The sequence below is a fragment of the Solea senegalensis genome, linkage group LG16 (genome assembly GCF_019176455.1).
Source record: "Solea senegalensis isolate Sse05_10M linkage group LG16, IFAPA_SoseM_1, whole genome shotgun sequence".
NCBI classification, from domain to species: domain Eukaryota; kingdom Metazoa; phylum Chordata; class Actinopteri; order Pleuronectiformes; family Soleidae; genus Solea; species Solea senegalensis.
The window spans coordinates 16,556,151-16,577,203 of record NC_058036.1 but is presented as its reverse complement, the minus strand read 5'-3'; the positions used below and the strand labels follow the sequence as shown (position 1 = coordinate 16,577,203).

At 39.7% G+C, this 21,053-nt stretch overlaps 1 protein-coding gene and 1 long non-coding RNA gene across 2 annotated transcripts; one reads left to right on the top strand and one right to left on the bottom strand.

Annotated features, from left to right (window-relative positions):
• Nucleotides 1-490: 490 nt before the first annotated feature.
• LOC122782935 (metabotropic glutamate receptor 1-like) lies at nt 491-19,243 on the top strand. Its single transcript, XM_044047537.1, has 8 exons — nt 491-1,311; nt 2,328-2,577; nt 8,290-8,525; nt 11,967-12,213; nt 13,368-13,536; nt 14,227-14,353; nt 15,841-16,768; nt 17,950-19,243. Exons 1-8 carry the CDS (start codon nt 600-602, stop codon nt 18,800-18,802), a joined length of 3,522 nt encoding a protein of 1,173 aa, XP_043903472.1. The 5' UTR covers nt 491-599; the 3' UTR covers nt 18,803-19,243.
• On the bottom strand, nt 6,877-13,416 carry LOC122782936. Its single transcript, XR_006361988.1, has 3 exons — nt 13,359-13,416; nt 12,071-12,206; nt 6,877-7,432 (listed from the first exon to the last, which is right to left on the bottom strand). It is a non-coding gene; the product is annotated as an uncharacterized LOC122782936 (long non-coding RNA).
• Nucleotides 19,244-21,053: the final 1,810 nt, after the last annotated feature.

The following is a 21,053-nucleotide window of genomic DNA, read 5'->3' as shown; positions in this document are numbered from 1 at the left end:
TGTGGATCTGCGAATAAAGAGCCAGAGTCAGCTGTTAAACTGTGTGTGACAGGGGGAACCATCAGACAGTGTGTGTGTGTGTGTGTGATGTCTGAGGATAAAAGTTGAAAAACAGTTGGTGACAGGGGTGAGGATCAGTTCTAACAGACACCAGCAGCTGTCCATGGTGCTGAAACTCAGAGGGGTTTCTCCATCACAAAGACACCTCTGTATTCCACAGACACAGCGTGTTGTGTCTTCAAAGCTTGATATTCATTGTTGTTATTCCATCCTATAGACCTTAATAGTTATAGAATTATTGTGGGTTTTATGTTTTATGCATGTTTGTGAGTCTGTCTTTAATATGAGTAGATTAGGTCAGAACTAAACTAAATATGCATCATTTCCTTTGGTTGATGAACTCATTTATATAGTCACAAATCACTGCTACTGTAGTTATGTGTAAAAATAAGAAGTGATGACCCTTTTTCCATTATACAGGTCGACAACACTGAAAGAGAAGCAGCAGCTGAGTTATTTGCCATTTCATCCCAAAGAGGATTGATGGACCCCAATTATGGACAAGTGGACTTGATTCTACTCTCAGCTGCTGTAGCACAATGTCGAGTATTATGATTTACCTGACTGCCACTTTGTACTTGCCCGTTTTACTGTTTGAGGCCTTCGTGTTGTCCAACAGCAAGTATGAGAAGTCACTGGTGCCCAGTTCTGCCTCTCGCCTGGTGGCCAGGATGGACGGGGACATAATAATCGGCGCCCTCTTCTCTGTTCACCACCAACCGTCCGCTGAGAAGGTGGCAGAGAGGAAATGTGGCGAGGTCAGGGAGCAGTACGGCATCCAAAGAGTGGAGGCCATGTTCCACGCCCTGGATCGGATTAACTCAGACCCAAATCTGTTACCCAACATCACCCTGGGCTGTGAGATCAGAGACTCCTGCTGGCACTCGTCTGTGGCTCTGGAGCAGAGCATCGAGTTCATACGAGACTCGCTCATCTCCCTCCGGGACGACAAAGACGGCTCCAAGTGGTGCATCGAGGGGACGCCGTCCAGTCAGCCACCACCGACCAAGAAGCCTATCGCAGGTGTCATCGGTCCCGGCTCCAGCTCTGTCGCAATCCAGGTCCAAAACCTTCTGCAGTTGTTCAACATACCGCAGATCGCGTACTCGGCCACCAGTATTGACCTGAGTGACAAGACTTTGTTCAAGTACTTCCTCAGGGTGGTGCCTTCAGACACCCTTCAAGCCAGAGCGCTGCTGGACATCATCAAGAGATACAACTGGACGTATGTGTCTGCCGTGCACACAGAAGGTAAGACGGGAGTCACTGCTGCCTATGCATGAATGTGAGGAGCTTAGGAGTCGATATGATTCATGATATCAGAGGTTACGGGAGCGCATTAGGGCCACATGTAAAGAAGAGAAAAGAAAGAAAAATGAATAAAACAGCATGAATTCAGAGCATGAATTTACTTTTTTCTCAGAATTCGGACTTTAATCTCAGAATTGTGCATTTTTCTTTTTTCTTAGAATTCTGACTTTTTTCTCAGAATTCTGACTTTTTTTTCCCAGAGAAAAATGTCAGAATTCTGACTTTCTCACAATTCATGATGTTTTCTTTTTTTTTTTTAATTGCATGTGGCCCTAATACTCTTCCATAGATCAGTCATGTTTATATAAGATGGTAATAGCTATATGTATGTTAAGTTATAAACAGATCCAGTGGATCATAATGTATATATATATTTTCATATATATATATTATAATATATATATTTCAGGTGCTGGTTGTGTAAAACACAGGTGACGAAGTGTCTTTGTGGAGGTCTGTGCTCTCCGAACACTCTTGCTCTTTACTCTATTGTTCATCTATTTATTATTTTGGCAACAGAAAATCGATGCTACAGATATGAGAAGTTTCAAGGGCAGGACGAGGACAGCCTGAAAGTTTGAATAATTTCTTTAAATAATTTGTCATTTTCTTGGCTTTTTATCAGCGACGCTGCATGGATACATTACTGTTTGTGGATATTTGGATCGGCACCCAAAAAAAAAAAAAGTGTTCTCCTTGTCCTTAGCAACTGCATCGAGGTCACCTTCAACCCAAATGCTCCAGTTGTGCTGCTCTTGATTCCATAAAAAGAGATCTGGGGACATAATGGACCATTTTAATGCTAAAAGGAAAGAGCAAAGTCTCCCTGGATAGTTTTACCAAAGGAAAAAAAACATGTTTGACATATGAATCCAGTCTGAACTTTTAAACAGATCCTTCTCTGTTCCCCCCCCCTTTGGGATGAAGCTCCCCTGACAGCACCTTTTGTCTTTCAGGTAACTATGGAGAAAGTGGGATGGAAGTGTTCAAAGAACTGGCCTCGCAGGACGGCATCTGCATCGCTCACTCTGACAAGATCTACAGCAACGCTGGCGAGAAGCACTTTGACAGGCTGCTGCGGAAGCTGCGCGAGCGTCTGCCCAAGGCCCGAGTTGTTGTCTGCTTCTGTGAAGGCATGACAGTCCGAGGACTGCTCATGGCCATGAGACGACTCGGAGTAGCCGGAGAGTTCCTCCTAATTGGCAGGTTTGTTGCAGAGTGTTTTCCCCTCAGGGGAGTTTAGTCTTCTATGTCTTTCATTTTTTTCGGTTTGAAAGTTTTCAGAATAACTGTAAACTAAAAGAAATATTTCCCTGGTGCAGTGGAAGGCTTCAGGGGGGAAATGAAAAAGATCAGAGACACTGAAAACATTTGTTCATGGTTTATCTGCAGTGAGATAAAGAGAAAACTGTTTCACGCGAACATCAGCTTAATAATAGTTCTTAGCCCTTAGTGCTCACGCGGCACGGATCTGTGCCGCAGGTGGACCCATGTTAATTTGCCATGGGAATAATAGACAACTCCTTATATTGGCATCCTGGGGGGGAGGGGGGCGGGTGTTTATAGGTCACATATTTTCCGTCTTCTTATGTGTTGTTGAGTCAAAGTTATGATTCATTTTCATTCGCATTTTTAGTAGCAATAATTGTGCAGAAGTCACAAAAATAGAGCGTTGAACAAATAATCATCACCATGAACAAATAATACTTCATTATCTCAACATGTCAAATTAAAGTCCATATTTAACACAATCTAACACAAGTCTATCCAGTAAGATCATTCTGTCTCATTATTTTTCTGTAAATAAAATTTTCTTCTGTGATTTCACCACAACATAAACATCATCTGCAGACCATTTCCATAATTCTTTTTAATTATTATTATTTATAGCTTTAAACACAACCCTTTAAAGTATCTGTGAAAATCCTGTTTAAAAATCACATTACTTGTTTCTGTTAAACGTACACAGGGGTTTAATATCAGTGACTTACATGTGTCACAACTAAGTGAAAAGTTAAGAATGTATTCAATACTTTGACCGCTAACGCTTACGTCTCAATCTAATATAACATTTAGGTTATGTTAATAATAATAGGCCTTTATAGGATGCAGAGATACCTTGAAAACTTTATTTTAGAAGCTGTAATGAGGTGTCATTTTCTATCTGATCAAAATGAGCTCTATTATTTGCACCGATATCTTGGAAAAAATTTGTTTTTCGCATCAAGTTTTTTGGCATCTTGCAGCTCCAAAGGGGTAATCATCTGAAAATATCCCTCTCAAATAACATTACCACTGAGATTGTAAAAAAAGTCCATTTATTTTGATATTGTTGTATGTTGTATTGCCCCCATTTGAATGCAAAGCTACACACAGCACTGAGAGTACTCTGCTCTAAAAATACTTTATATACATACCGACAATCATCACGCCTCAAACACACACCTCGAGCAGTGACGCTGCTACAATATTTATCTGCACTCAGGATGGAAGCTACACACAAAGTTCATATTGAACCAAAATATTCTTTTTCCTCTCTACTGGGTCTCTAGTCCCGGGAAAGCAGAAGATGCTTTGAGTCAGGATCACTAATGAATAATGCATCCATGTATATAGTAAGCCCCCCCCTCCCCCGTCAGATCACAGTCAGGACGGTGCTAATATGGGACAGCACCTCCAGCGTAAGCCGGTGAGCGTGGAAATCGTGAAAATCAAAGCTCATATCAGCACTTAAACCAGACGTGGCTTTCTTTTACGAAGTCTCTGCTCGTCTTTATCGTAGCCTGAAACGAGACTACGATAAAAGCTCTCGCTGTGGTTAACTTTGCACGTTATTCATGAAAGCTGACGACTCAAAACTTAAATGATAAAATACAAGTGCGAGTTAAATTTAAATTTAAAACCTAAACTGCGCTGCTATTAAAATGTTAAGGGGAGAATTTATTTTTTTCTTTTCCTTTTGTTTTTTTGATGTTATGTAATACTTTACAGTACAATATTAAAGTCGCCTAATACCATCTTATTTCTTTAGTACTTAAAAAAACCACATACCTGTGTACATACTTGTACTAGTTCAAATCAATCATTAAGACATTTTAAAGGTATACAATAAATTAAAATAACAATATTTTTAGGAGTAGGAGTACAAGATGAGATTTGAATATAGTCTCTTATTTCCTAAAGCAGTGATCAATATTGTACGGAATCTGAATTTTATGATAGGGCAGAATTTCTTGGCTTTTTATGGAAGAGTATCAGGGCCACATGTAAAAAACAAACAAAAAAAACCCAGCAGGAATTCTGAGATTAAAGTCAGAATTCTGACCTTAATCTCAGAATTCTGAGAACAAAGTTCAGTCAAATTTAAGTTACATGAAGACAAGTTGCTTTGAAATGATTTTATCCATTTAGGTTTTTATCAAATGAAGTAAATTTCTTTTAAAACGTTTATCAAACATTTTCATTTCTTTTTAGTGAACAGTTTCTACAAGATCACTCCAGGATATTTGTTATGTAATAGAGGATGAAGATTCATAGTTGAGTTGAATTGAACTAATTACTACATTTTTAAGTTTGTCAATCATTTTCTTGTCTTTTTCCATGTGTGAATTGATGTTAAAATAATGTTAAAGGTAAATAAGGAGGGTGTGATATGCATATGTGTATGAGTGTGTGTGTGCCTTTTTCTGGGTCAAGGAGACTATACTGGAAAAGGGAAAATGTTTTTTTTTAGAGCAATGCAGTAAGTGAACACATGCAGGCCTGTGCAATGGGCCAAATATATAAAAAAAGAGATGCTGGTCATTAGCCATCCATCTTCTGCTGTGTGGTGGATGAAAGAAATGTCTGTTTGTCACAGCACAGATCCCACACAGCTCAAAAAAACACACAACTCATTTGATCAACTCTCAAGATAAAACTCCCATTGCTTTGGAAATAATGAAAAGAAAAATGTCAGCTTTAGTGGTTTCATTCTTTGAAAGCTTCCTCTGCCAATTGTTTAATGATTCCGCATAATTCAGGTCTTATTATATGATCAGCGTTGATATCTGATTCATGCTGTAATTTAAATCCGTACAGTGCTTTCGTGTGCTGTCGTCAGATCTGTAGGTGTTTGGCACGGGCAGTGTTGGAGAGTGATGGGAGTGTGATGCTGAGAAGCAGATGGCCAGGTACTGTTGATACTGTCACACTGGACAGCTATTGTCGGCTCGTTTTTTGAAGTGCCAGCCAAGCCAAACGTGCTGCTGGCTCGACATGAAAAAAGCCAAGTGTGAAAGCTGGTTATGGTTATTATTTTTGTCCTGTGGATGAACTACAGTTAGTGCAACAATAATAGCCCCAGTTTAGTGGTTTTGCTCCGGATTTATCTCTGTCGTCTTTGTGAGAGAAAATCATTTCTGATTTGATCAAATCACAGAATGACTCGGAAACTAATGCGTGCATACTCATTCCTAACACAGGGACGTGTTAAATATGGCATTTAACCCTTAGAACGCAGAGCATTTAGGCTGCTTTTTTTCAATTACTATGTTTACACATACAGTATATACAGAGGATATAAGAATGTGCAATATAGAGTGACTTATACCGGCTTTTTTTCAGCACAACCTAGACAATCTGATGAAAAAAAAATATTTTTCACCAACTATAGAAACAAACCTGAGCAAAAAGGTACTCAAAATGTTTAAAATCGGATTGAATTTGTGAAATTTGGAAATACGTCACAGTTCAAAGTTCACTTGGCTCATTTTTATGAAAAGATACAAAAGAAAAACGCTCTATTTTTGTGACTTCTGCACAATTATTGCTACTTTATGTCACGACTAGAAATGCGATATAAAATGAATCATAACTTTGACTCAACAACACATAAGAAAACGCCTGAATATGTGACCTATAAACACACACCCCCAGGATGTCCATATAAGGAGTTCCCGGCATTTTACCATGGGTGCACCTGTGGCACAGATCTGTGTTGCGTAAGCACTAAGGGTTAATAGATGGGGCACGAACGTGCAAATCATGCACAAACATCCGGGGACACATGGAAAAGTTACAAAAATGACGAGCAGACAAAAAAATACACTGACATACAAACTAAAAATAAACAGAAAGCCCACAAAGTCACCGAAATTCTAAACTCTCGAAATAAAGTCGGACCAAGTGTGATGATGACGCACAGTCACGAAATGCTTCTATGTTTAGTCTGTACTCTGGGAGCAGTTGGCAGCCTCTGGGAGGTAACAAGGGTTTTATACGTTAACAGCCACTGATGTGAGTTTGTCCCAAGCTGCTGACAGATTTACAGACAGTGAAGAGACCTGAGGACTGATGTGAGGAGTTCACGTTTTACATGTTAAATTGTGCGAGTCCTACCTGGATATGATCATGAACATGTTGCAGTACTCAGAAGATTCATTAGTGATTATTTTAGCTCACTGTTCAACATCACGCACAGATTCTTATTTTTGGTGTTCTGAGGTGAAACATTTAGACGAACTCGATCTTTTAATTTCAGTGTGCTTTAAGAATTAGAAGAAGCAGCTTTCAACGCCTCAAATCCTCCTCTTTAAATACATATTCCTCAGTGCACTCCTTCATTTCTGACTCATACAAAACGCAGTACAGTTTGGCACATATGCAAATTCCAGCGATGCATAATCCCACTGTAAAAAAAAAATACCCGAGAGGCATTTGCAACTCAAATGAAGGGGTTTTTCTTTCAGGGGCATTGGGGTATGTTTTCATTTGTGAAGCAGCAAACAAAGCCCTCTGTCTAATCTGCATGGTGTTTTGTGGGAGGATTAAACAAGATGGACTTTCAAAGTATTATCTACACGTCTAAAATATAAATACCAATAACTTACCAGTGTGGAAACAAAGTCACACTCGGAAGAATCTGTGCGTGCATGATGGTGGAAGCTCGATTGTCTGCTCCAGCACTGATCTGTGAATTCTCACCGGACTTGTGATTCAGTCTGTGGACTTTCTTTCCTTTTTTTATTCTTTCCCTCTTCTGGCGAGTACAGTCAGCTCTCGGTGCCCCTCAGCAGGGAGCCTGAAAGTCAAAGAAACAAAAGGGGGAGACACTTTCTGCAGTATTCAATCAATCAGACTCTGGGTTTATGAGGCTTTATGTGGCTTCACACAGACATTTGGTGCCTATTACAACCCAATAAAACACATACTTGCCATAAAATTGGGACATCTATAATGGAGGCAGTTGATTTTATTTGAACCGAGTCTGGATTTAGGTTTAAAATTTAAATTAAAAGCTTCTGTTTCAAATAACTGAAACTTTCTCTCTTTTTAACTGGCTTCATAAAGGCTAATGAAACCAAAACATGAAAACAGCATGTAATCCATCTATTTCTGTTCCACAGTGTTGCTTCTTCTGTTATTAACATCTGTTTATCTGAAGTTGTAGCTTTTATCTCCTTTAGTAGCTGGAAACTTTGCCATTGAGTGTATACATATACAGTATATTAGCAGGAAATAACACCTATAACAAGAATTACAACATAAAATATGCAATAATCTTGGAGGACATCAACTTGGGCCACACAACTACCATAGTGAGGTGAGATTTATTTAGTTCCATCGACTCCCCAAAATAAAGTGGGGCCAAATAATAAGTCAGCCAACAGCAAATCATTCGCCAGTGTTGTGCTAAATTTGGTTACATGTGACTATTTTATGCCAAATATTAATTTCACAAGTGTTTGGTAGTAAATGTCATCAAACATTCTAGAAATATCTTCACCAAAGAGATAAATGCTGTAAATGGCCTTTTGTGTTTCCCAGAGGTCATTGGGGGTTTGTTTTTTCTCATGAAACACACTTAGCTCTGTGACTCAAATGTAATATTGATATAAGTGATGTGCTCACTGCTGTCTTCTCTCCCTCTACCTGCAGCGATGGCTGGGCCGACCGTGTCGAGGTGGTGGAGGGATACGAGCAGGAGGCCGTGGGTGGCATCACCGTCAAGCTTCAGTCGGACGAAGTCTCCTCCTTTGACAACTACTTTCTGAAGCTCAGGCTCAGCACCAACACGCGCAACCCCTGGTTCCCGGAGTTCTGGCAGTACCGGTTTCAGTGCCGCCTTCCCGGACACCCGCAAGAGAACATGAATTATGCACGGAACTGCACAGGTACCTGAAACGGCTCGTCAGGCAATAATATGATGTTTCCTGCAGTTTTTTCATGGTTTACAATTTCATACACCAGTGTGCACGTCAGCTTGTCTTCTTCAACTGTTCTGATGATGTGTGCAATACCCAGAGGACGAGGCCAAAAGGCCCCATAAACTGGAACACACCCTTTAATTATGAATTAGACTGCTACGGGGTAGACCTCTCACCAAGTCAGCCCAATAACAAATATTTCTTTTCCATATTGTTCATTTTCTATGACACTTGGCTTTACAGAGGATGAGGAACTAGGTAAATTAAATCATCTTTTCAAACAAAAAGAGCAAAACAAAAGCTTTCAGAAACAATGCTCGACAAGCATGTTTCCAAAACATGTTTTTTTTTTAGATAAACACTCATGCATATTTTCCTTTTTTTAAAAAAATAGAAGCCCATATATATATATATTTACGTTTTCAATGATCTTTCACAAACATATTCTATTTTTCCAGACCATTCTGAAATAATGTCAACGTAAATATATTTATTGATAAAACGTAAATATAAAATAAAGCATGCAGCAAAAGAAAAAGAGAAAGCATTCTTTTAAGTTGACACCTCAAGACTCTTCATTGAATTATTTATTTTTTTCCCATGGCATCTTCCTTTCTACAGTTATTTTCTTTGCAGTATTCACACATGGCGGTGGTGTATTATACTGAGAATAGAGCCTCTCTTCTTTATTATGCACACACCTCAAGCTTTAATTCATTTCCTTCCTTCAGAGCACCATATTTTTATAAGCCATTATTACAGTATTTATTTTGTCTCATAAGTGTACATAGAGAGTTATTGTTTGCTGTCCTGTTCTTTTTTATTTATTATTTATGTTTTTATTTATTTATTTATTTATTTATGATGTAGAACTCCGGGACGGTGAGTGAATCCCTCTGAATGGAACCGTAATGCTCCTCACTTTGGCAATATACATAGAGGTCGACTGATATTAAGGGGGTTTTTTAATCACATATTGGGACAAATAACGTCTTTCACCTTTCACTGTATCTATAATCTCAGTTGACCTCTAATATATGAAGCTATTGGGATGTTTTTTTTATTAATTTACCTGTTTGTTTTTGTTGTTGTAATGCAGTGAGAGCCCCACAATTGCTCTCATCTGCTCTCACGTTGTGTTCTCACACCCTTCCTGGCCTTACAATGGTTGTATAAACAGCCCAATAACATTTGAGTGAGATGGTGTCGGGGCTAATCCAGCTTTAGCTGCATGGAGAAGGAGAAAGACAACGGCGAAGTAGAGCATAATTCTCCTACGAAGCTTATCCATTAGATAGAAGGTTCATTTAGCAGCAGCCAACCACAGTAGGTCTTCTGCTTGCATGCTGGTATCATGACATCATTGCATCATCACGACTGAGGCTCACACAGCTCTGTGAGTGAGGCGAGTGTCAACTCCAAGAAGCTGCTCAAAACTAGGTCATCCATCACCAGCAGCAGCAGCAGCAGCAGCAGTTTCAACCAGACAGACAACCAGCTGCCACCTGGATGAGTCTGCTGTTAACGGGGTTTGTTTCCCCGCAGTTCCTCCTTTAACGATCACTGGCCTCCATGATTAAGGCTTAGTGCAGCAGTAGTGGATGATGCTTATAAAAGTCACAGCCTCACGTATCGTACTGTTAAATCAGGGGCCTCAAACTAAAAATGGTCAGGAGGGGGCCATCAAGTGAAAAAGATTATATTTTAGTGATTAGAAAATAAAATTATATCTTGATAATCCATCATGATGTTGCATTTACAAAATATTTAGCATGATATTGCTCACCATTTCAAAGTAAAAGTGTTTTTATATATATATATATATATATAGTACACAAATACACAAAAAAATATTTATGATGCAAGATGAATATGAAAATAACAAAAACGGACAACATCAAAACACCTTGTAGAATTGAATGAAAACACGAGACAAGCTTCTATATAATTAAATGTTGAATTTCATATTGTGATAAATGTAAAAATATTGTTCACTGTTGGTCAGTTTGGGCCAGTTTTCATTATAACTTTACAATAAGTTTAGGGCCACAAGATATCTGGGGGGCCTCGAGTTTGACACCCCTGTGTTAAATGTTGTTGGGTGCGGCAAGTGAATCCTGTTTTGGGAAAACACGGAAGGTGTAGCATCTCTAAAACAAAAGAGTTCTGATAGTAATGTGACTGTGATGTTTTTGAGCAATCTGGCCGTTCGTTATGTGCATAACGAATCAAATTGCAGGAAAAAAATGGTCGGAATCTCTCCGTCTCTTCCTGTGGTGTTTAATAAAGAGCAGACGTGTTGTTATGATGTCACAGTAGCGTTGACCTTTGACGATTTGGATTTAAAATGTAAGCACTTATTAAATTCAATTAGACGTTATATGAGGTCACATTGAGCCACAGAGAGTTTGCTTAAGGTGCCTGTGAAATAGCATTTATAAATAGCATTTAGCTATTGATTCAAAATCGGTCGGCCCTAGATGAGGACAAAAGGACACGTGACCAGAAGACCAAGAAGATCAAAAATTATAATGAAGTAGGGAGAAAAATACTCTCTGATTTCTTCCTAGAAGAATTTATAACTATTCAAGAGAAGATCACAAACAATAAAAAATGATTTGGTAAAATTCCTTGTTTTCAGATATAGATGTCAGAAATTATTCTTGGAAAATAAATAACCTGAAAAATCCAGTACAATCAAACAAGGATTCCAGGCATGTTTCTTATAATATTATTATCATCATTACCCACTTATTTTTACATAAATTCTAATTAAATTAAACACTCATTATTGTTCTAAATGTACTAAATGGACAGTTTAGTACATTTATGGTAAGAGGTGGTATTGCTTTTGGAAAGAAAGAAGGAGTTGAATGCATGATGTAGCAATGACATTATGCTGCGTTATACTACAGTACCTTTAAAGAGCAACTGAAGAAACCTGCTTCCTCTGCTTCTAGCTTGTATTACACTGAACTGATAGGGTGTGTTTGAATGTCACACACACTTTGTCTCATTTGCTCAACGTGTTTGTCTGAGGAGCAACAAATCACGCAGAAAAACAACAGATCCAAACGCAATGTACACCAGTGTGAGACAAACTCAAACCGAATCCCGAAATGGATGTTCACGCCATGGTAACAAGGTCTCTTCTGAGGTTTCCACACACACAGAGAGACGCCTGTCTTCAGAGATGTAATGACACGAATGCACCTGTGAGCACCCTATCATTGCTTTGTAATAAGCGACATCATGCTGGGCGCACCTATAATCTACACCTGAGATTTAGAAAAGCATAACACGCCACTGCTTGCAGCCTCAAAACTCCTCCTGTAAGATGTTGTCTTTTTAAAAAAGACCAAGGACGAGTTGCAAGTGAATTCACACCTGTCTTTCGTGTGTGGACAGGTTACGAAAGTCTCGAGGACAACTACGTCCAGGACAGCAAGATGGGCTTCGTCATCAACGCCATCTATGCCATGGCCCACGGGCTGCACGACATGCACACTCACCTCTGCCCCGGCCACGTGGGTCTGTGTGACGACATGGTGCCCGTCGATGGACGCCACTTGCTGGACTTCCTGCTCAAAACGTCTTTCACGGGCGTCTCCGGAGAGGACATATGGTTCGACGAGAACGGGGACTCACCTGGGAGGTAAAACACACATTTTCTTAATTGATTCACTTTTTCAAATACATGTGTTTATGATTAGTGACTTCAGTCGAGCAGCACAGATCCGACTTTGTCTCCTCAATCAGCAGTGCCTGGTTCACAGTCCTCTCTGAGTGACACCTGTAATTATCTTGGCCAGGTCTCCTTTCGTAAGAGAGAGTTCGATCTCTAGGGGCTTTCTGGTTAAATAAAGGTTTGAAATGAAAATCTAAATTCACAGTTCACCACAGACAGCCGAGTAGACTTATTGAATATTATGTCAATATTTAATAGTTTTCTTTGTTTACATTTATAACATTTTCAGGACATTTGACTCGAAATGAAATTTAAAACACAAAATGACTGCAAAATTCTATCAGTATGTGGTAGTACATTTTAAAGATAACTGTATTGTACTTGTATTAGTAATAATGTCAGTTAATCTGTGACAGATTCATTTAATTCTGCTCAAAACACAGAAGTACAAAAAATAATCTCATTATAAGATAAAACAGTTGTGATCTTAAACCAAAGGTCCAGCTTAAAGTCCAGGATCATTAAATACAGAGAATGTAAGGACTCGTCATAGATGATGTTTGACTGAAATCTGAATCTTTGTGAGAGTTTGGGACTCTGTGGCCTTGGTACTTGATGTAATTGATGTTGTTTTGTCTTAAAGAATAGCAGATATTAATATCAATCTCACCATCAGCTTACTACTCTTTTGAGAAAATCAAGCAATTTGCATAGTAATATTAATCTAGCGTCGACTATGCAGTGTAGTAGTAGTACAGAAAAATTGCTCTCTACATCATAAATTGATGAATAGTGTTTACACTGTTGAGAACAAGGTGTTATATATATATATATATTGAATGTGTCAAACATCATTTTTCATCAGTGAGGAACTGAAACTGCAGCATCAGGTGAAGCTGATCGTGGGCTGTGTTGGACGTTTTTATTTTTTATTACCGACCAGAGAACACGTAAGATGAAAGCCAGAAATAAAAACCTGTGTCTCTGCAGGAGCATTGATCATCAGGCTGACAGACGGCCGTCTGTTCTGAGTGGCAGTAAAACTCTAATTTCCTCTCTTAAATATCGATTTGGTGATGGTGAAACCATTGTCTCCTTTCCCTTCTACTCACCCTCATCAGGTATGAGATTATGAACTTCCAGCGCATGCAGCCCGGGGTTTACGACTACATCAACACCGGCTCCTGGCACGAGGGCATCCTCAGTCTCGACGATGACATGCTCCAGATGAACCGCAGTGACATGGTCCGCTCTGTGTGCAGCGAGCCCTGCTCCAAAGGAGAGATCAAGGCAAAGGATCACACACCCCTGTTTTTTATATTGTCAGACGATAAGATCACATTGTGCCGTTACCGGGTTGTGAAAAAGAATAAATGACTAAAGGTAGATAATATGCCATCAAGGCTGTGGTTATTGTGTTAATATAATATAATCAATTAAGAAACGAATGAACTCATTTTGATCCTCTGACCCAGAGCCACAAAACTGTACAACTGTACTCTTTCAGAACCTCCCAATGGGATCAAGAAAAATCTAATTGGACTTGATAATTGTGCCACATGAGGGTCACAGGGGGGCGCTGTGCCAATCTTAGCCGACAGACGGGGTCACACCCTGGACAGACTATACGTCTGTCACTATTTGTGCTCTGTGACGTTCTGAATGGAATTATGTGACTACAAGTTCAGATGAAATGAACACACGTGCATGTGAAGCTCAAGCGTGTCTTGAATAAACCTGGTGTCATTTTTCACAGCAGCCATTTCGGAACATGAACACAGGTGTTATCAATGACATTAATTAGGGCTTCACTCCACGTTGTAAGGGGAGCTCACCTTTTCCTTTGTTTTCATACTGCATTAATATTTTCTGTACACAAATCCATAAGATTTTCGCACAGCACTGTAAAACATAAGTGTGTGTATTTAAGATTTCCATAGAGTATAACTACACATTTCTCTTCACGTTTTCTCAAACCAGGTGATCAGGAAGGGTGAAGTGAGCTGCTGCTGGATTTGCACAGCCTGCAAAGACAACGAGTACGTCCAGGACGAGTTCACGTGCAAAGCCTGTGAGCTGGGCTGGTGGCCGGACAAAGAACTGGAAGGTGCGGTTGTCCTCTTTTTCTTGAGCACATTTTATCTGCTACAACTCAGTTTTTAAACTGCACCAGAGCTGAACAAACAGCGATTGGTTTTCATTTGACAGAACAGTTAAATGTTTTGGGGGAATATGCTGATTTGCTTACTGACTCAGCCCCACAGTGCCTGCACATCTCCATTTATTAAAATGATGTGTTTGTGGGTTTTAATTTCCCAGAACAACATTTTTCTCTGCATTCCTGCAATCTACACGTTTCACATATGACCTCTGAGGTTCCTTACGTTCCTGTTACACGATTAAAGCTTTCAGAGATTATTGATTAGATGTAAAAAAGTGAAGTTCTTACATGCCTTCATTCCACCGTCTGTATTCTGCACAGTTTTGTCTGCACCGTCCTAGTTTCATTGCCTTCCTACGACATCTGAGAGCCATTCATCATCTTCACCATTTCATCCAGCAACAGCCCGACTTCACTTAGCACTCTCCTGGCCCACTTTCAAAGGCCGGCTGTCCTGTACAAAGACACTTTCTTAACAGGACCATTTTGCCTCCACGTCTTCCTTCTTTTTAAAAACACAAGCTCATTAGATGCGCAAAAAAAAGAGAAGATGTGCAGCAAAGTGGTGATTTAAAGCTTATTCTCTGCTGCACTTTTCTTAACCTAGCCCTCCTTCAGTTATACTGTAACCTCATTAAATATTCAGTGTGTTCTCATCATGAAGCAGAAAGCAGATCTTATTTGGATCCGTGTAAAATGCGACGGTTTCCTTTGTCCTGCTGCTGCATTGGCCCCCTCCTGTGACGACTGCAGCCCAGCCCCGGCCATGGCTCAGTAAAAAGGGGTTTATTTATAGTTGAGCTCAAAACCTACTTTTCAACTTGCTGCATTTTCTCAGGCAAAACATTTTTGAACATTTTCATGAAATGACACTGTAGAATATGTTCATTGTTTTCCTTCGAAAATAGTGAAATGACACTGAGAAAGAAAGAAAAGAGAAAAATGAGCCTTGTTGTTGAACGATGATTAATTATGATGTAAAGATTTGATAACCAAGACATTTTCGTTGTGGAAAAGCTAAAAGGTCATTATTAGCGTGAAGTGAAATGTATTGTGTCATGACATCACCCATAAGAATCTGAATTCCCCTTTTTAAGACTTGAGTTCCACAATTTGACCTGCGCCAAGTTGACGTTTGGACACTGGTGTCCACTGCTGTGATTTATCTTCGTATTTTCCTCGAAATAGAAACATCATTTACAAAACTGACAAAATGTTTTCCTGAAAAAGACCTGACACTAGCAAAGACTAAGATTAACTCCTCATGAAATTGTTTACTGATGTTACAAATCAGGTGAGAGGTGGGGTAATTTGCCATTTTTTTGCCCCCCCGGTGGCTATTGTATACACTCCTACGTCCTGGTTAGCTTCATACAGCAAAGTTCTGCCCACAAATTTTATGAGCTGCCTGTGTTTTTTTCCCCCACTTTCAGTCTGTGAGCCAATTACCCTGCGCTACTTGGAGTGGAGTAATCCAGAGTCCATTATCCAGGTGGTCTTCTCCTGCGTGGGCATCCTGATCACGTCATTTGTTGCCTTAGTCTTTGTCTTGTACCGTGACACACCTGTGGTCAAATCCTCCAGCCGGGAGCTCTGCTACATCATCCTCGCTGGCATCTTTCTGGGTTATCTGTGTCCCTTCACTCTCATTGCCCGTCCCACTGTGGCCTCCTGCTACCTGCAGCGACTTCTCGTTGGACTCTCAGCCGCGATGTGCTACTCTGCCCTGGTAACTAAAACCAACCGCATTGCCCGAATCCTGGCAGGCAGCAAGAAGAAGATTTGCACCAGAAAGCCGAGGTTCATGAGTGCTTGGGCACAGGTGGTTATCGCCTCTATCCTGATCAGTGTCCAGCTCACGTTGGAGGTGACCCTCATCATCATGGAGCCACCTGAGCCAATCAAGTCCTACCCCAGCATCAGAGAGGTCTTCCTGATCTGCAACACTAGTAATCTCGGCGTTGTTGCCCCTTTGGGCTACAATGGCCTGCTCATCATGAGCTGCACATATTACGCCTTCAAGACTCGCAATGTTCCTGCAAATTTCAACGAGGCCAAATACATCGCCTTCACCATGTACACCACATGTATAATCTGGCTGGCGTTTGTACCAATCTATTTTGGGAGCAATTACAAGATCATCACAACATCGTTCTCAGTGAGCCTCAGTGTGACTGTCGCTCTGGGCTGCATGTTCACACCAAAGATGTACATCATCATTGCCAAACCAGAGCGAAATGTGCGCAGCGCCTTCACCACCTCGGATGCTGTGCGCATGCACGTCGGAGACGGCAAAATTGCCTGCCGAAGCAACAGCCTGCTCAGCATGTTCAAGAGGAAGAAGAACGCTGGCAACGGCAGGTAGGTTCTTTAATTGAGTCTGTGAGTCCTGCTCCTGAGGCACCTCAGGGATGCTGGTTTTACTGTAATTCCCTCTCAAAGGGAAACCTGATGTCTCACTGTATTCATTCTCATAGGATCACCTGTTGTAAAGTGTGACGGATGTAGGTCAGTACTCAATTCACACAGACATTTTAACTTTGAATCTGTTGGCAAATTTAAAACAAGCATCTCTGTGTGCTAAGGGAGGACAATTGAAACCACAAATACAGAATACAGGGTTTCTGCAGGGTTAACTAAATCAAATCTAAGACTTCCTAGTGATATAAATCAGCCATTCACAAACTTCAGAATAAAGCAACCCGAGTCCCCAAAAACCTATAATCTGATCAATATGCAAGACCATGTGATTGGGTATTTCATCACATATTATACATAACACTTTGCAGAGCCGCTTTTTAAAACGGGTCAATAATATTTTAGAGTTATTCGAATCTTAATTACAAAACTGCAACATTTAAAACCTACAGATTTCATTTATTTTTTTGACGCCATTTGCTGTACCTTCACAGACCATAATGGAGATGCAGCAGTGAGTGAGTCCCACCCTTTGTGACTCACTAATATAAATAATTAAATAAATGGTTCGTGAAGCTCAGTAAACCAAAATTGAACGGGTTATTTTTAAGTCTTTGTTAAGATCCTGTCCATTAAACATCATTGAGTCTCCCATTGTTTTCATAGCCAACATTAGTGTGTGCCTGATGATGATTACCTATGCCGAGAAGGTTGTAGTTTCTTGTTCATCTGTCTTTGAGCAACATAAACTCATAAAGTGAATTAAAGATTTTAGGGGGAAATTTTCTGGGGATGTAGGTTATAGCTCAGGGACGAAATTACTCGATTTTGTAGATCCTCCAAACATGGATACTGAATTGCCTTGGTGGAAGTTTGAGCTCTCTGTCCCTAGCTTTGTTGTTTTGCTGATATTCACCACCACAACAATATGACTTTCAGTTTTTTTGTGAGACAAGGGGAAAAGAATTAAAAAAAACAACAACCCTGCAGATACCTTTAAATAATATTTACAATATCAAATATTATTTACATTGCTGTTTTTTTTTTATAAACTAGAAATAAAGTTTTTGCCTTTACATTTCTGGTTCCCTTTGAAGTAACAGCCATCTTTATTTTGTTCATAGTTCTAATGGAAAGTCTGTGTCATGGTCTGAACCAGGTGCAAGACATCCTCCCAAAGGGGATCATACATGGCACAGACTGTCAGTGCATGTGAAGAGACAGGAAGCAGGTTCCAATCAGATGGCTGTCATCAGACCCTTAACTAACACATACCATAATACGACACTGGAGTTCTCAGACCTCAGCACGAAGACTCTGTACAATGTGGCTGAGGAGGAGGAAGAGGGTGACGCTATAAGATACAACCCCCCCACCACTCCCCCCATGATGGCCCACGGGCAAATACCTGCGTGTGGGCTAATAGAGGATGTGGACGAGGTGGTGGAGCTCTATACACCTCTACGTCTGCAAAAAAACAGTATTATCCCCCAACATGTCATCATGGACCGCTTACAGGAGGAGGAGGAGGTGTTGGTGAGCAAATTTAACAGTGACATCCCAGAACTCAGTGATATGATAAGCATGCCTGAGGCTGTAAGCGGTGGCCTGCCTGTGTACCACCAGGCCCACCTCATCCAGCAGGAACCGGTCCTGCCTGTGCAATTCGACCCATTTGATGAGGAGCTCATCTCTCCTTTAGAGGAGGACGGGATGGACAGCGAGCAGTTTGGTCTTCTTCATGGATACATGTACAACAACGCACAGATTCATGAGGAGGACTTGGTTCCGGTCAAATTAGCGGTGGAGGATTCTGTGGCTCTTATGCCTCCCTCCCCCTTCAGAGATCGTGCTGGTCCTCCAGCGAGCCCCTTCCCAAACTCACCGGTGTCTGAGTCGATTTTGTGCACCCCTCCAAATGTGACGTACGCCGCTGTCATTCTCCAAGACTACAAACAAAGCTCCTCGACTCTGTGAAGGCATGTGGGAAAAAACCCATAGCCAGTTGTAGAATATTTTCAAGTTTATAATGACTTATTGTGTATATGATAATATATAAGCAAAAAGATCATTCTGTATTCATTTTCACTCTGTAACTTAATTGCTTTTACATGATAAGGGTGAACAACAAGCTGCCACATTTTAAAATATTTTAGATGTTAGATAAAAACGATCTGCCAGCTCTGAACATACACACATTTCTACAATAACATAAGGTTTTAGGGATGAAATAGAATAGTTCTAAGTTTGTCTACAGTATGAGTGTACCTTTATGAATTAAAGTAATATAAATAGAATTATTTGATAAATGTAGCACATAATGTAACAAGCAAATTATTTTGTTGATTTAAAATAACTTTATGGCAAATACTTTGTGTGTAATTCAAAGCGATTGAGTCTTACAACATTTTAAAGAAAGTTTTGGTGACATTTTACAAAAGAAAAACGTTTACATTATCCTTATGCTTACCTAATGGCCAGCTAATTATTAGACAAGAGTTTACAAGCTAATGATTAGCTAAGGTTTAACTGATCATTAGCTAAGGAATACCTTATCATTTAATGGTTGGTACATAATAACTACCTGTATAATGTTTTTTGTGTACTAGTTTGACTTTGGTGTAATATTTTTAATTATTTAATATTGGTCTGGTATATATAAATTTACAGCTAGCCACCACTAGCTTAGCTTTAATACAAGACAGAGTGGAGAAGCCCATATCATCTATGCTAGGCTAAACTAAGCTAAGCTAATTTAGCATATTTTCCAGAATACCAATCTACGTTATGCTGGAAGTGAAGAGTAAAGATATTCTTTGAAACAAACAAACACACAAACAACTATCTGTGAATTTTTGATTGATACATTACTGCCAAGCTAGTGCACGGTTCATGGACTGTATCATGAATGTAGCAGAGGGCGTTCAAGTGCCACATTTTCATTAAGATTTTTTTGTACATTTATTTCATTTTTATGGTCTCTAGCACAACTAGTTTCAAATTTGTATATTTTATAATTAGGCTTAAGATTTCATACGTGTTTGAATTTACTGTGCGTATAAGATAAAGGATATACATATGTTTTGTGAATGTATAAAAAGTGTATCATATTTTGGTATTCAGATTATATGCATTACAGTATTAGGAGGAACTCATTAGCTGTGTGTGCTTGTATTGTGTGACTGGGTGTGCACAGCAATCATTTTCCTAAATATTAAGACTGTCACAGCCTATTGAATCCGTAAAATGTGATAAAGTGCTATATTGTCTTTAACATTGATAATAAGCTATTTGCAGCATAATACACAGTATGGATTAAGTCTGCCATTTAAACAAATGTGTACTGTAGAGCATATGAAGGAAACTTCTTGGATTACAGTAAATTGATATTTTTTATGGTTTTGTCTCCTGTTTTTCATAGTAAAATGTGGTGGATTTAACATATTGATCCACTTCTTGTTTTGGAACCAAAGGGCAAAGCTATTTGGCTTTGGTCTGAAGGACGAAATGATCAAGAACATCCCGGGGGAATACTTTAAATTCCGCACAGACATTCAATTGGACTCATGGGTGAAAGGATTAGATTTTGGTGTCCAAAGGCCACAGTGGCTCCTTGAAGATTTAAGTCCTTTTTGGTCAAGCTGCTGGGGAAGAAGCTGGAGTACCAGGAGAAAACCTATGCACACATGGTGAGACAACAAACGCCGTCAAACTCTGACTTCTGCTTTAACATGACTAGCTGAATAAGTTTACAGTGTATTCTATGTTTTCAAGCCTGGAACCTGCAGCAAGTAAAACTGCATCATTTTTACTCAATGTTTTCTCAGCTCCGAATTTAGTTCCCAGCCAGTGTCCATGGAAACATACCATTTTATTCCAGAAATGTAATGTGGTTAAAGTCTCACTTTACTTGTTACATAATGTTAAAGTGAAGGTCCAGTTGGATAATCTTAAATCATACCACTCATGATAAACAAATAGAAGCAGCACTTGCTCTGTATCTGGGGGCACCAGGAATTCAAATCCAGAAACTGAAATCCATCTGCCAAATAAAAACCTCCTACCTGCATGAAATTAATGAATCTTCAGAGCTAGAACAAAACAGACTTATTTTTATCTTTCTTTAAGGCCAAGAGTGGTTTGAAATGTTCAGAGTTGGGAGCAACAGTGGATTTTAACACTATAAAGACAATGCTGTCCTGTAATGGCCAACAAACAACATGACAAG

What these genes read in the sequence shown, in the direction of transcription:
- LOC122782935 (XM_044047537.1), top strand. Translation starts at nt 600, where the DNA reads ATGTCGAGTATTATGATTTACCTGACTGCCACTTTGTACTTGCCCGTT. An exon ending in GAGTTCCTCCTAATTGGCAG is followed by an intron (nt 2,578 to 8,289) that starts GTTTGTTGCAGA and finishes CTCTACCTGCAG; the next exon opens with CGATGGCTGGGCCGACCGTG. An exon ending in GCCGGACAAAGAACTGGAAG is followed by an intron (nt 14,354 to 15,840) that starts GTGCGGTTGTCC and finishes CCCCACTTTCAG; the next exon opens with TCTGTGAGCCAATTACCCTG.